General features: G+C 37.1%; 1 protein-coding gene across 3 annotated transcripts in view; it reads right to left on the bottom strand.

The window, feature by feature from the left end:
• Positions 1-1,112: 1,112 nt before the first annotated feature.
• znf143a (zinc finger protein 143a) overlaps positions 1,113-12,893 on the bottom strand; it is a 705,859-nt gene continuing 694,078 nt past the window's right edge. For 2 of the 3 annotated variants that reach the window (XM_087259239.1, XM_087259240.1), the window contains exons 10-16: positions 11,633-11,758; positions 11,269-11,448; positions 8,615-8,842; positions 5,612-5,745; positions 5,375-5,506; positions 2,761-2,868; positions 1,115-1,406 (exon numbers count right to left, since the gene is read on the bottom strand). In XM_087259239.1, coding sequence (XP_087115365.1) covers positions 1,326-1,406; positions 2,761-2,868; positions 5,375-5,506; positions 5,612-5,745; positions 8,615-8,842; positions 11,269-11,448; positions 11,633-11,758 — 989 coding nt within the window. In that variant the 3' untranslated portion in view covers positions 1,115-1,325. 3 annotated transcript variants of the gene reach the window in all.

The raw sequence follows: 12,893 nt of genomic DNA on the forward strand, positions 1-12,893 counted from the left end.
ATACTGGATGCAGCAAAATAACCAGTAAATTATGTATTGTCATGGCAAAGACTGAGAAAAATTGTTCATTTTCTTTTCAGCTTAGTACCTATATTAATCTGGGGTCGCCACAGCGGAATGAACCGCCAACTTATTCAGCACATGTTCTACGCAGCCCATCACTGGGAAACATCCATACACTCTCATTCACACAGAAACACTACGGCCAATTTAGTTTATTTAATTCATCTATATCGCATGACTTTGGGCTTGTGGGGGAAACTGGACCACCCGGATGAAACCCACACCAACACGGGGAGAACATGCAAACTCCACACAGAAATGCCAACTGACCCAGCCGAGGCTCGAACCAGCGGACTTTTTGCTCTCAGGCGACAATGCTAACCACTGAGCAACCGTGTCGCTGTTTTTATTTTATCTTTATCAAATATTTTCTAAATGCTTTAATGTTTAATCAAAATATTTTAATAATTGTTTTTGCTTTATTTCATTTGTTATTTTGCAAGAAACTAAAATTCAGCTTAAAGTGGCATTTAAAGGCTTAACTGGGTTAATTAGGAAAGTTATTAAACATCAGTGATTTGCTCCATAGACAACTGAAACACAAAGTTTTAGGGGGCTAATATTATTGACCTTAAAAATAATTTAAGGATTTACAATCAAACAAACAGTGCTCAGGGGTAGCTTAAATAATGTGTCAGTGCTCTTTGGGTAAGGGTTTCATCAAAATAAACGGCAAAAATCAGTCCTTTGATTGGCTTTTTTACCAGACAATTCAGATAAAAACATATTACAGGAGATACTGTGAAAATGTCCCTGCTCTGCTAAACATCACTATTGAAAAAGAATAATAATTTCACCAAAAGGCTGATATTTTGGCTTCAACTTCATATTCATCTTTCTGTTTTACGCTAGCTTGTATTATCAGCATAACAATTTGAATGAAATGTTTTCTTGTTGCATGAAAAAATGTGTTTGTTTGTTTTTTTGTATCATTTATCTTGCTTTACTGTCAGCCACGTTTAATCTGACTTGAACCTGAGCTTCTTGTCCTTCAAGCAAAGAGTAAATATCAGGAGTTAAATAAGGGGAAAATATATCACAACAACCTAAATATCACCATCATCAGTTTATTTAAAAAATGCAAACAGGGTTCTGCCATTTAGAGATCTATATCAGTGTGATCAAAATCTGTTAGAAATGCTATTATAGTGCATGACTTGACCTTTGTACAATTGAGGGGAAACTCAGGGGAATTACAAAAGCTGATCCACGAGTTGATGTGATCACTATCCGCACTAAATCCAGTCTCAAGGTGAAGGTGGTTAATCAGCCAGCTCCGCTTCTTCTGCCTGTAATGATGATGCTATTCTCAAAGCTTCTTCCAGCGAAGTCTGTTCACTGAGCTTCAAGAGAAAACACAACACGTATGATAGATGTAATATTTACATGCTCAGATGAAAGATGAAGGTCAAAACTAGACATGGAAATGTTTATTTAATATAAATAATAATGATAATAATAAAGTAAGGATACAATACAGCTGTACTTTAAGGGGTTGTACACGATATTACATTGAGTTAAAACAAGTGCTGCTAAACAATTTATTGTGACTAATTAAATAGAAAATAAAAATTTGAATTTATATAATGTACATGTATTATGCATATTTGATATTTATGAAATACACACACACATATAAATGTATATACTTTAAAATATTTACTGAATTAAAATTTCTGCTGCTAAACAATGAATAGTGACTAATCAAATACAAAATAAGTTTGAATTTACATATTGTATGCATTCATGCTTTGTATATTTATGACAGACGAACGGACGGACGTAGATAGAAAGACCAATAGATAGAATGACAGACAGACAGACGATAGACAGACGATAGATAGATAGATAGATAGATAGATAGATAGATAGATAGATAGATAGATAGATAGATAGATAGATAGATAGATAGATAGATAGATAGATAGATAGATAGATAGATAGATAGATAGATACATAGATACATAAATGCATATTGAATACAAAATAAAAGTCAGAATTTACATAATGTATGCATTTGTGCTGTGTATGTGTGTGTGTGTGTATATATATATATATATATATATATATATATATATATATATATATATATATATATATATATATATATATATATATAAACACAAATGTACACTTTAAAAAACCTTTATTTTTAATTTATTTGAGTTCAAATTTGTGCCACTAAACAATTGCGACAAATCGAATACAAAAGTTAGAATATACATAATGTATGAATGCATGCTGTGTACATTTATCATGTATATATAAATACAGAGATAAATGTATTTACTTAAAAAATATTTAGATGTATTATTGTTAATATATAATTAGTTTTATATAATTGAATTAATTTGTAAAAATATTATATAAATTTATATATAAATATAAATAAACATTTTCTACACACGTGTCTACAGATTTACATGGAATAATAATAAGTCTACGCAGCAAACAGATAAATATTATGTGAATACAATCTTTTCTTTCATATGCAATTAGTCATTATTAATAGTTAAAACCCACAAGTTAAAATAGAAAAATTGTATTACCATAAACTGTAAAAACAGTGTGATTTTTAAAAAATAAATACTAAATAAATAATTATGTAAATAATGAGTAAAATAAATAAATGAAATCCATAATTTATAAGAAATAAAAGAAACTGATGACAAAATGGTGACTTTAGGTAAACTCTACCTGAACAGCAATCTGTGTGCCATTAGAAGTAGCCAGAAGTGTGATGGGATGTGCTGATAATCCATCCTGTGTGTTCCTAGATGTTAATTCAGGCATCATAATAGTCATCTAGAAACAAAACAACACAAAAATAGCACATGAGATGGGTTCATAAAAGTTCTGCAGGGCCAATAATAAGTAAATAAAGAAAAATAAAGAAAAAAACAAAATAAGTTAGCATTTAAGCACTTCTGGGACCACTTTCCAAAATTCTGTGGATATTTGTGTTTCTAATTAAACACTTGAATAGGATTAAAAAATAAAACAAAGAAAAATGCCTGAAATACTCAACTCAATTTATTTCCAGAGCACTTTCTAGCAAGCACACTGGATACCAAAGTGCTGTACAGAAAACACAAAATACATGCAAACATACAAAGAGCCAAAATACATAAACTCACAACACATGATTAAAAGCTAAAGCAAATAAGTGTGTTTTCAGTGACCTCTGAAATAACTCCAAAGTAGGAGATGTTCTTAAGGAGAGTAGAAGATCTTGGAATTGCTACTGAAAATGCTCTATCACCTTGACATTTCAAGCATGATCGCGGAACTTCTGGGGTGTGTGCAAAGTTTCGTGAGCTTTTGGGCATGTTTAGACCCTCAAAATTGACAGCCATGTCACCCTGCACGCTAAGACCGGTTACTCACTGAAGCTAAGCAGGGCTGAGCCTGGTCAGTACCTGGATGGGAGACCACTAGGGAACATTAGGTTGCTGTTGGAAGTGGTGTTAGTGAGGAGAGCAGGGGGCGCTCAACCTGTGGTCTGCGTGAGTCCTAATGCCCCAGAAAAAGTGAAGGGGACACTACACTGTCAGTGGGCGCCGTCTTTCGGATGAGACGTTAAACCGAGGTCCTGATTCTCTGTGGTCATTAAAATCCCATGGCACTTCTCGTGAAAGAGCAAGGGTGTAACCCCGGTGTCCTGGCCAAAGTCCCTCTTTCGGTCTTATGATCATGGCCTCCCAATCATCCCTTTCCACCGAATTGGGTCTATCACTGTCTCTCCACTCCACCAATAGCTGGTGTGTGGTGAGCGCACTGGTGCCGTTGTCCTGTGGCAGCCGTCGCATCATCCAAGTGGATGCTGCACACTGGTGGTGGTGTGGAGACCCCCCCCCCCCCTCATGATTGTGAAGCGCTTTGAGTGTATGGCCATACACAATAAATGCGCTATATAAAAATACACATTACATTACATTACAAAATTGCGGAAGAAGAATAATAAGCAACAGAGCAATTTCACTAGGGCCTACGCACCATAGGTGCTCGTCCCTAATGATCATGTTGTCTTGCTTACGGAGGTAGATCCTTTTTGGAAATACAATCATATTAGTTGTCAGAGGTAATTTGCCAGATTTGCATGCTTCCATCCATTTTAATTACTTCTAGAGAGTGGATTTAGGCTTGAAAATTCTTTCATTTGTTTTCCTTCGGCTTAGTCTCTATTTCAGAGGTCGGGTAAAGGCTAAATTATACTTCTGCGTCAAACGCCGGCATATGCTACGGCGCTGACGCATAGCCCTTCGCCGTGGCCGTCGCCGTCACTGACGTGCACCTCTCAAAAATTGTAACTACACGTCGCAACGACGCGTAGCGTAAGCTCTGTGATTGGTCGGCTTGGTAGCGCTGACAAGTCTGGGCAGGACCGAGAGCCGCGCGAATGGTGCGAGCAATTGTTTACAAGTGTGGAGTCCCGTGAAGGAGCTCCGGATGGAAAGTTTTGTTTTGTGTTTACTTCATAGTTAAAGTTGTTGCACGTTCCTTTTTGAGCCACTTGTACATCCCGGAAGTGTTCAGGAAAAGCAAAAAAGCAGCGATGAAACTCGACACAGAGGAACATTAACACCTCACTGCCAACTAGCGTTTCGGAAGTGTTAATGCAGACCAACAGAGACAGCGCACAGAAGTATAAATACACAGCCACGCACGTTGCATGCGCCGTGGGTTACGCCGGTCACCTGACGCAGAAGTATAAATCAGGCTTAAGACGGGAAGGGGGACAAGCGTGCTTTGGCCCGGTTCAAAGCAAATGTATATAGTGTGAGTACACCCTAAACTGACACTTTCAGTAATTTTAGCCGACACAATTTTAGCCGACAAACGAGGCTAGTGACTATCTTGTTCTGTACCTATCTTGCTCTGTACCTTACTATGGTGCCTAGTTACCCTGCATGAATTTTTAATTAGCCTACATTAATAACAGTTTATTTTTTATGGTAAATAAATTCTAGGACAGGCAAAAAAAAATGTATAAAATAAGACCTCTGTAACAAAATCCAAGACTTTGTATACAAAATTCAAGGCTATTAAGGCCTTAATTTGAGATGATCAAATTTAAGACTTTCTCAATGCTTTTAAGACCCTGTGGGTACTCTGAAAATAGGTATTAAAAAATAAATAAATGTTTGCTGTCAGGGGAACCTCTAAATGCACACAAATAATTACTAGGTGGAATGTAGTATTGTATTAATTATAAGGAGAACGTTTTATGTGTTGGAAAGAAAACCACACACACACACATGAATTTAACCGTGTGCTTCCTAAAATGTACAGTATCTAAAAGCCTACACACCTGTCTTTCAGTCCCATCCTCTGTGGCTACAGTAACTGAATGAGCCTCCGCTGATGCCAGCAAAGATTCAGTGGGTGGGATGGTGATCATACTGCCATCTTGTGTCACCATAGTGATTGCATTTCCAATAGCCTGTTAAAAAAAAAAATAATAATCACAGAATTTTTCATTTAGCACATAAACTGTTTTTATATTACTGTACGAGTCTGGACAGGGCCTGAAAGTGTAGATCCAAACCTGTGAACCTCCATCCTGTGTGATAAGCGTTACGTGCTGTTGTTCGCTGACATCTGAGATTTCAGAAGTCATTTCAGGACCAGAGTCTTCACACTTCACCGGGCTGACGCTGAGGGACGGGTCATCTATAGCCTCTTTTATTTAAATAAATAAATAATAAAAACAAACAGAAATTCAGCTTGTTAAAAGCTTTAGACAAGGTCAAAACTGAAAACTCTATCATTTACTCATGCTCTAAATGGGTTTGAGTTTCTTTCTTCTGTTAAACACAAACAAGGATACACTGAAGAATGGTGGAAAAAAAATGCCATTGACTTCGACAGTAGTAGTAGTAGTTTTAAGTTCCTACTAGGGATGTCCAGATCTGATCACATGATCGGAAATCAGGTCCAATCACACAGAAACAGCCACGCATATGGCATGACACCCCTTTGTTGCAGAGATGCTATTGGTTAAATGCCAGCAAAGTTGAACAGTAGTAGAACAAAGTAGTATGTCTGCGGTCTGGAGGTACTATAAAGTTGATGACGACAACATTGCCATAGCAAACTCTGAGATATGTAAACTTGGGATTGAAAGAGGTGGAAAGAAGATGAAGTATTAAAAAAGATTTGGAATCCATTTTTGAATTTTTTTTAAAACAGTACCACTTGATTTGATTTGACAAAATGTCTTTTTTCCATTGGTTTATACTGTGTCTCCTCCCTTTTTATTTATTTTTTATTTTACTTATTTATTTTATATACTGTGTATGTTTTAATTTAGTTTGTTTGTTGCTTTGTTTTGATGTTCTGTATTGTTAACTCTTAAAAAAGCTAAATAAAAATATATAATCACAAAAAAGAGGTGGGAAGGAAAAGGCTACATTTAACACAACAAACTAATAAAGTTGTTGAATGTTAAAATGTGGTGAATTAAATAAAAAAATCATTTGAATTAAACCGCTCTTCTTTATTCTTTTTTATGTATTATAGAAGTATCGGATCGGGTTTTGGTATCGGTAGATACTCAAAATCAAATGACTCGGATTTGAGGGCAAACACACCGGATCGGGACATCCCTAGTTCCTACTATGGATCAAAAAGGCCTCTTTTTTCCAACATTCTTCAGAGGATCTTATTTTGTGCTCAACAGACAAAAGAAACAATATGAACTACTTTAGTGTGAGTAAATGATGAGGACATTTAAATTTTTGTTTGAACTGTCCCTTTAAATATTTTCAACATATGACTGTTCAACTCAATTCAAGTTTATTTGTATTGCACTTTTCACAACAATCATCGTTTCAAAGCAGCTTTACAAAAGGTGCACATTATTGCATTACAAAAAATATCTGAAAAGTGATTATTTACCATAACTTTATTAGCTGATAAGTAGAAAGTATTCAGACCCGCTTAAATGTTTCACTCTTCACAACCATTTTCTGGAAGTGTTTATTTTTTTTCCTCATTAATGTACACGCAGCACCCCATATTGACAGAAAAACAAAGAATTATTATAAATCTTTAGCAGATTTTTTTTTAAAAGGACTGAGGATATCACATGGTCCAAAGTATTCAGATTCTTTGTTGTGACACTCATATATTTAACTTAGGTGCTGTCCATTACTTCTGATCATCCTTAATGCCCCATAAACACGGGACTTCAGCGTCAACCCCAAACAGAGGGCGTGTCTGAAGTTGAGGCTGATGTGATTATCATAGCAGTTTCAGCCAATGAGATTAGTCAGCAACAGGCCACTGTCTGAGCTGGTGTATTTGCATACAGTGATCTGATTGGCTGACGCTTACGTCGGCGCTTGAAAAGTTGAGCAAGTCCCAACTTCTGCAGCAAGCAATGCCACTGAATTGGTGCCGACGGATCCACAATGCAGTTCGGTAAGGCCTGATGTCACTCATTCAAAGTGAATAGGAAGCGTTAAGGCTGACGCCCCATGTGAGATTTGAGTCCATCTTTGTTTGATTATACTGATCGGACTTAATTAGTAAAGCCACACACCTGTCTATATAAGACATTACAGCCCACAATGCATGTCAGAACAAATGAGAATCATGAGGTCAAAGGAACTGCCTGAAGATCTGAGACAGAATTGTGGCAAGGCACAGATCTGACCAAGGTTATAAAAAAATCCTGCTGTACTTAAGCTTCCTAAGAGCACAGTGGTCTCCACAATCCTTAAATGTAAGACGTTTGGGACGACCAAAACCCTTCCTAGAGCTTGCCATCACGCCAAAATGAGCTATCGGGGGAGAAGAGCCTCGGTGAGGGAGGTAAAGAAGAACCCAAAGATTACTGTGGCTGAGCTCTAGAGATGCTGTCAGGAGATGGGAGACAGTTGCAAAAACTCAACCATCATTGCGGCCCTCCACCAGTCAGGGCTTTATGGCAGAGTGGCCCAATGGAAGCCTCTCCTCAGTGCACGACACATAAAAAACACCTGAAGGACTCCAAGATGGTGAGAAATAAGATTCTCTGGTCTGATGAGACCAAGATAAAACTTTTTGGCCTTAATTCTAAGTGGTATGGGAGAAGAAAACTCATCATCTGTCCAATACAGTCCCAACAGTGAAGCATGGTGGTGGCAGCATCATGCTGTGGGGGTGTTTTTCAGCTGCAGGGACAGGACGACTGGTTGCAATCCAGGGAAAGATGAACGCGGCCAAGTACAGGAATATCCTAGATTAAATCTGTCTCCACTGTGCTCAGGATCTTAGATGGGGCGAAGGTTTACAGCTAAAGGGGGCTTCACAATAACTCTGTGACTGTTCTTGAATGGCCCAGCCAGAGCCCAGACTTAAACCCAATTGAACATCTCTGGAGAGACGTAAAAGTAGCTGTCCACCGAAAGATTTAAGAGTGCCTGAATACTTTCTATACACACTTTATAAGCATAATAAAGTTAGCCTGCAGTTATATAGTATATAGGTGATGTCATTGTATACATGTTCATTGACTTTGTGTACTGTGTAATTATAATGTGCATGTACGTTTTTCAAAACCAACCTGAAGGTGGCTCAAAATAGCCCTCCATCTCCTCTTCTATAGGCTCGGAGTCGTTGTGTGCGGAGCGCTTGTGCATGACCAGTGTGGAAATCTGCTTGTAGGTTTTTCCACAGTGATTGCACTTGTAGGGTTTGCAGGGAGTGTGCACTACATTATGCTTGTATAGACTTGAGTACTCCGTGAAGCGCTTGTCACAACCAGGAACTGTGCAAACGTACGGCCTCTCACCTGTCATTAATAAAAACATTGTTTTAGGTATTTCATAATGGCTGTTTCTGATATTGCCCTTTTACTATTAATCACTATACTCCAAGACTCTATATCTATATCTATATATTTAAGTGCGCAACATTTTAAATGAACGTTTTATGCAGGAATGTAACTGATATGCTGCAACGGCCACTTTAAATACAAGACCAATGTAGCAAATTCTGACGCTCTCATCGCCGGAACTGAAGGCAGATAGCATTCTCGCCAGGGCGGCCCGAGCAACCTTGGACGCTCTCACTGCTTTCAGTGTGAAAACACAGTAAAGGTTTGGTTTCTGAATTAGTAAATTAGTGATGCAATACAAGTGAATGCCATTTGATGGCAGTATTGCACGCGGTACAATTAGTGCAACCAGTAAAAATAGAACACACTCTCGAATATTTAAATGCACTGAATGACAGACAATGAGTCAGGCAAAAAAAAAAAAAAAAAAAAGACTCTTAAATATTGTGCGTTTAAAAAAGAAAGGACAACAAAATAATTCTTCACCATCATCGGACCGATTGCATTAGGTCTAATATGCCAAGAAAGTATTGCTGTTTTTAAAGACTACAACCTAAGGGGTCGATCACACCGAACGTGTAATTACGTTCCAAAAATGCGAGGTGCACCTCACTGCCTTTTTGTTGACAAGAAAAAAAAGGAGCGCAGTGCGCTTTTTTTATGTGGCTAGGCAATGTTTGAATCAGCTGGGTATTTTGCGAGAGTGTTGCTGTTGATATTAATATAACTTTATTTTCAGGCTCATTGTTCACATTAACACTCATAATAACATGACTTGGAATTATAAAGACTAAGATTCTTTCGTTTTATCCCAGTTTTATAATGATTGATATGAGCATATTAATACAAGCTCAAATGAGATTGTTATGAATTTGACTCAAATTATATAATAATTGCTGGTTAAATGTGTTCATTTTTGTCATAGAATATATTTAATATGCATACATCCACTTTAAAAAGTTCTTTTATCAAAGATTTTATCAAGTTTATGTTGACTGATCTGTATATTCTAAAAGCAGTGTAAATTAGATGATTGTAAATTTGACTGAATAGAATTATTTTAAATGTGTTAATATGAGATTTTTTCTAGCAGTTAATATTTTTTCTATTCTCACTGTAACAATTATTACATTATTATTATTATTATCATTATTATATTTTATAAGGGATTATTTTATTGTTTTATGGTGATTGATAAGTAAATAAAAATAGCAGTGCAAATTAATGTGACTTGTAAATTTGACTCAATAATAACTTTTTAAAAAATCAGTTTTGTGTTAATGTGACGTGCTTCTTTCCGATATTACATGTTCTATGCATACTGCCACTATAAATAAAAGTAATTTTTTGAAGGATTTGACATGATGCCTTTCACTTGGTTCCCAAAACTTGCTGTGGCCCTCGGGTCTAAAAAGTTTGCCCACCACAGCTCTATATAGTAATATCTCTAATAACTAATCATTAGACTCTATATCTAATATACTCTCCACTACACTCAATAAGATGACTTTTGCTGCTGGTTCAAACTACTTATTTTAAATGAGTTGAAACCACACAATTCTTAAGTTATTTTTGGGGCAATTTATTATAAATGGCTAGAGTAATAGAGTATATACACACACACACATCATTATTCACCTTATTCTTTGCGTACGAGCAGGTGCACCAATTGTAATCTTTTTGGCTGGAGACCTCCGGTCATTTTTAGATTTTAAAAACAGCTCTTTATGCTGCTTGATGTTGCAAACTAATATTTTCTTATTATGTTATTCTATTTTGTCTGTATAGTCATGCAAACACTTGTTTGTAGAGCAAGTAGTTTGACTGTTTTCCGCGGTTTATTATTCCTAGTCATTTCTCCCATAGGGAGCTGATTCTGAAGTTCTAAAACAATCGCCAATACAACAGGGCAGCTGAATGCTCGATTCTGATTGGCCGATTAACTGTATAAAGCACAGGTGATAAACTCTGTTCCTGGAGGGCTGCAGCTCTGCATGGTTTAGTTTTAACTCCAACTAAACACACCTGATCAAACTAACTGAGTCCTTCAGACTAGTTTGAAACCTACAGGTAAATGTGTTGGGCTGCGGGAGTTTGACACCTCTGGTCTAAAGGTGTGCAAAAATGTTGATATTTATGCACCGCTTAAGTAGTGCCAGGCATGTTTTGAAATGCATCATGTAAACAATCTCTATAGGTTTGATAACCATTGCATAAGAGTAACTAACTCTGGTCTATTGATTTATTAAAAAGTAATGCACACTCAAGACGTGACTGTGCGTTGTTTTCTAATAAATAAACAACCCCTTGTCCATTATTGCTTGGCTGATGCATTAGGAAGGTCAACACTGACAATTTGCTACTGTATTCATACAACACACCTGTATGGATCCGTATGTGGTTCTTGTAATTCGTTGCGCTGGCAAAGGCCCGATTACAGCCTGGCTCTGGGCAGTGGTACGGTTTCTCTCCTGTGTGCGTGCGAACATGCACTTTACAGATGTTTGAGGTAGTGAAGGATCGCCCACAGCCCGGGAAAGGACATAGAAATGGCTTCTCTCCTTCAAAAATGACAAAAAATAGGTCAGTTGTCAGTCTGTATGAAGTTAATATGACAAATATCCTTTTGACTCTCACATAATTCATATTTTTGTCCACTATTTAGTACCAAACATTTACGTTTTTATAACAGTACACTTACGATTGTTGATGTCATATAGAATAAATGGCAGATTTAACAAATACCCGTGTGTATTCTGGTGTGTTTTTGAAGGTCCCCTGAGGTCTTGAAAGATTTTTTACAGTCCAGCTCCTGACAGCGATACGGTTTTTCTCCAGTGTGTGTCCTGATGTGACTTTTCAGACCATAACCTAGGAGAAAAGTCATTTTAGGTAATGAAATCACAGCAGCAAATGGACTCTTTTCACATTTCCGGTTTCCTCAGCAGCAGAAGTAGTCATAGCTGGATAAACTTAAACTCACTCCTATTATTAATCAAGACTTTCAGAAAAAGGAACAAAAATTGTGTGACACTGATAACAGCAGCCAGAAGAGAGAACAATGACTATGTTTACATGGACATCAATAATCAAATTATTTGCTTAAAGACAATAATATGATTAAGGTGTTTATATGAGTTGCTTTTTGAATGTTGCTTTCGTGATCCCATTTTACATGTTATAGCACATATATCAGGGCTATTGCCCCAGAGGCTGTTTGTTCCGGCCCTCCAAATACTGTGACCAAGACATCAAAAATAAATTTAGTTCAGTCGAAAAACAGCCGCTATAGTAATGAAATGGCGTGCGTCTGTTCAATACAGCATGAGCTGCGAAGGAGCGTGTCACCATAAGCAAGTGGAGCGGGCAGCCGAAAACATTTGGATGTGTTTGTAGAAAAGGCCTTTTGTACTATGCACTGATATCGTCAATAGGGATGCAACGATTTTAGCCATAGTTTCACTATTAACTGCGCTTTAATTCACAGTTAAATAATCGTATAGGCTTCTAAGCCGCGTTTCTGTTGCACGGATTAAAAAACGAAACTGCTACTAGGGTTGTGCCGATAGACGATGCGATCGTCCATCCCCGATGGTCGACAAATTTCACGATGCTGAGCCGGTATCGCCATCCATCGCCTAGCCCCACATTTATATTGATATGTAACTTATTATTTGCATTTCATCTTAATAGCAATAACGGTCTTTTTATGAGCTGTGTTAAATGTTACATAGCTGCCGCTTGCATGGCTGACAGCAACGTGAGGATTAAATGAAGGATTATACAACACCTCTCACGCTTAAAATGAGTAGATTCAGTGCCAAACTTTATTACCTGCAAACCCCGTCCCACAAACTTAACAGTGAATGGCTTTAGTTATTTTCATGGCCAACTTTGAGCCACTGGAAGTCTTTTATCTACTCTTGGAAAAGTGTAAATGGTGGAATAAAATTCAGCACATGTTTACTAGGAAGTTGTGCCATTATTAGTAACTTTAGGTAAATCT

This window comes from Danio rerio, chromosome 7 (assembly GCF_052040795.2).
Source record: "Danio rerio strain M-AB ecotype USA chromosome 7, GRCz13ab, whole genome shotgun sequence".
In the NCBI taxonomy this organism is placed as follows: domain Eukaryota; kingdom Metazoa; phylum Chordata; class Actinopteri; order Cypriniformes; family Danionidae; genus Danio; species Danio rerio.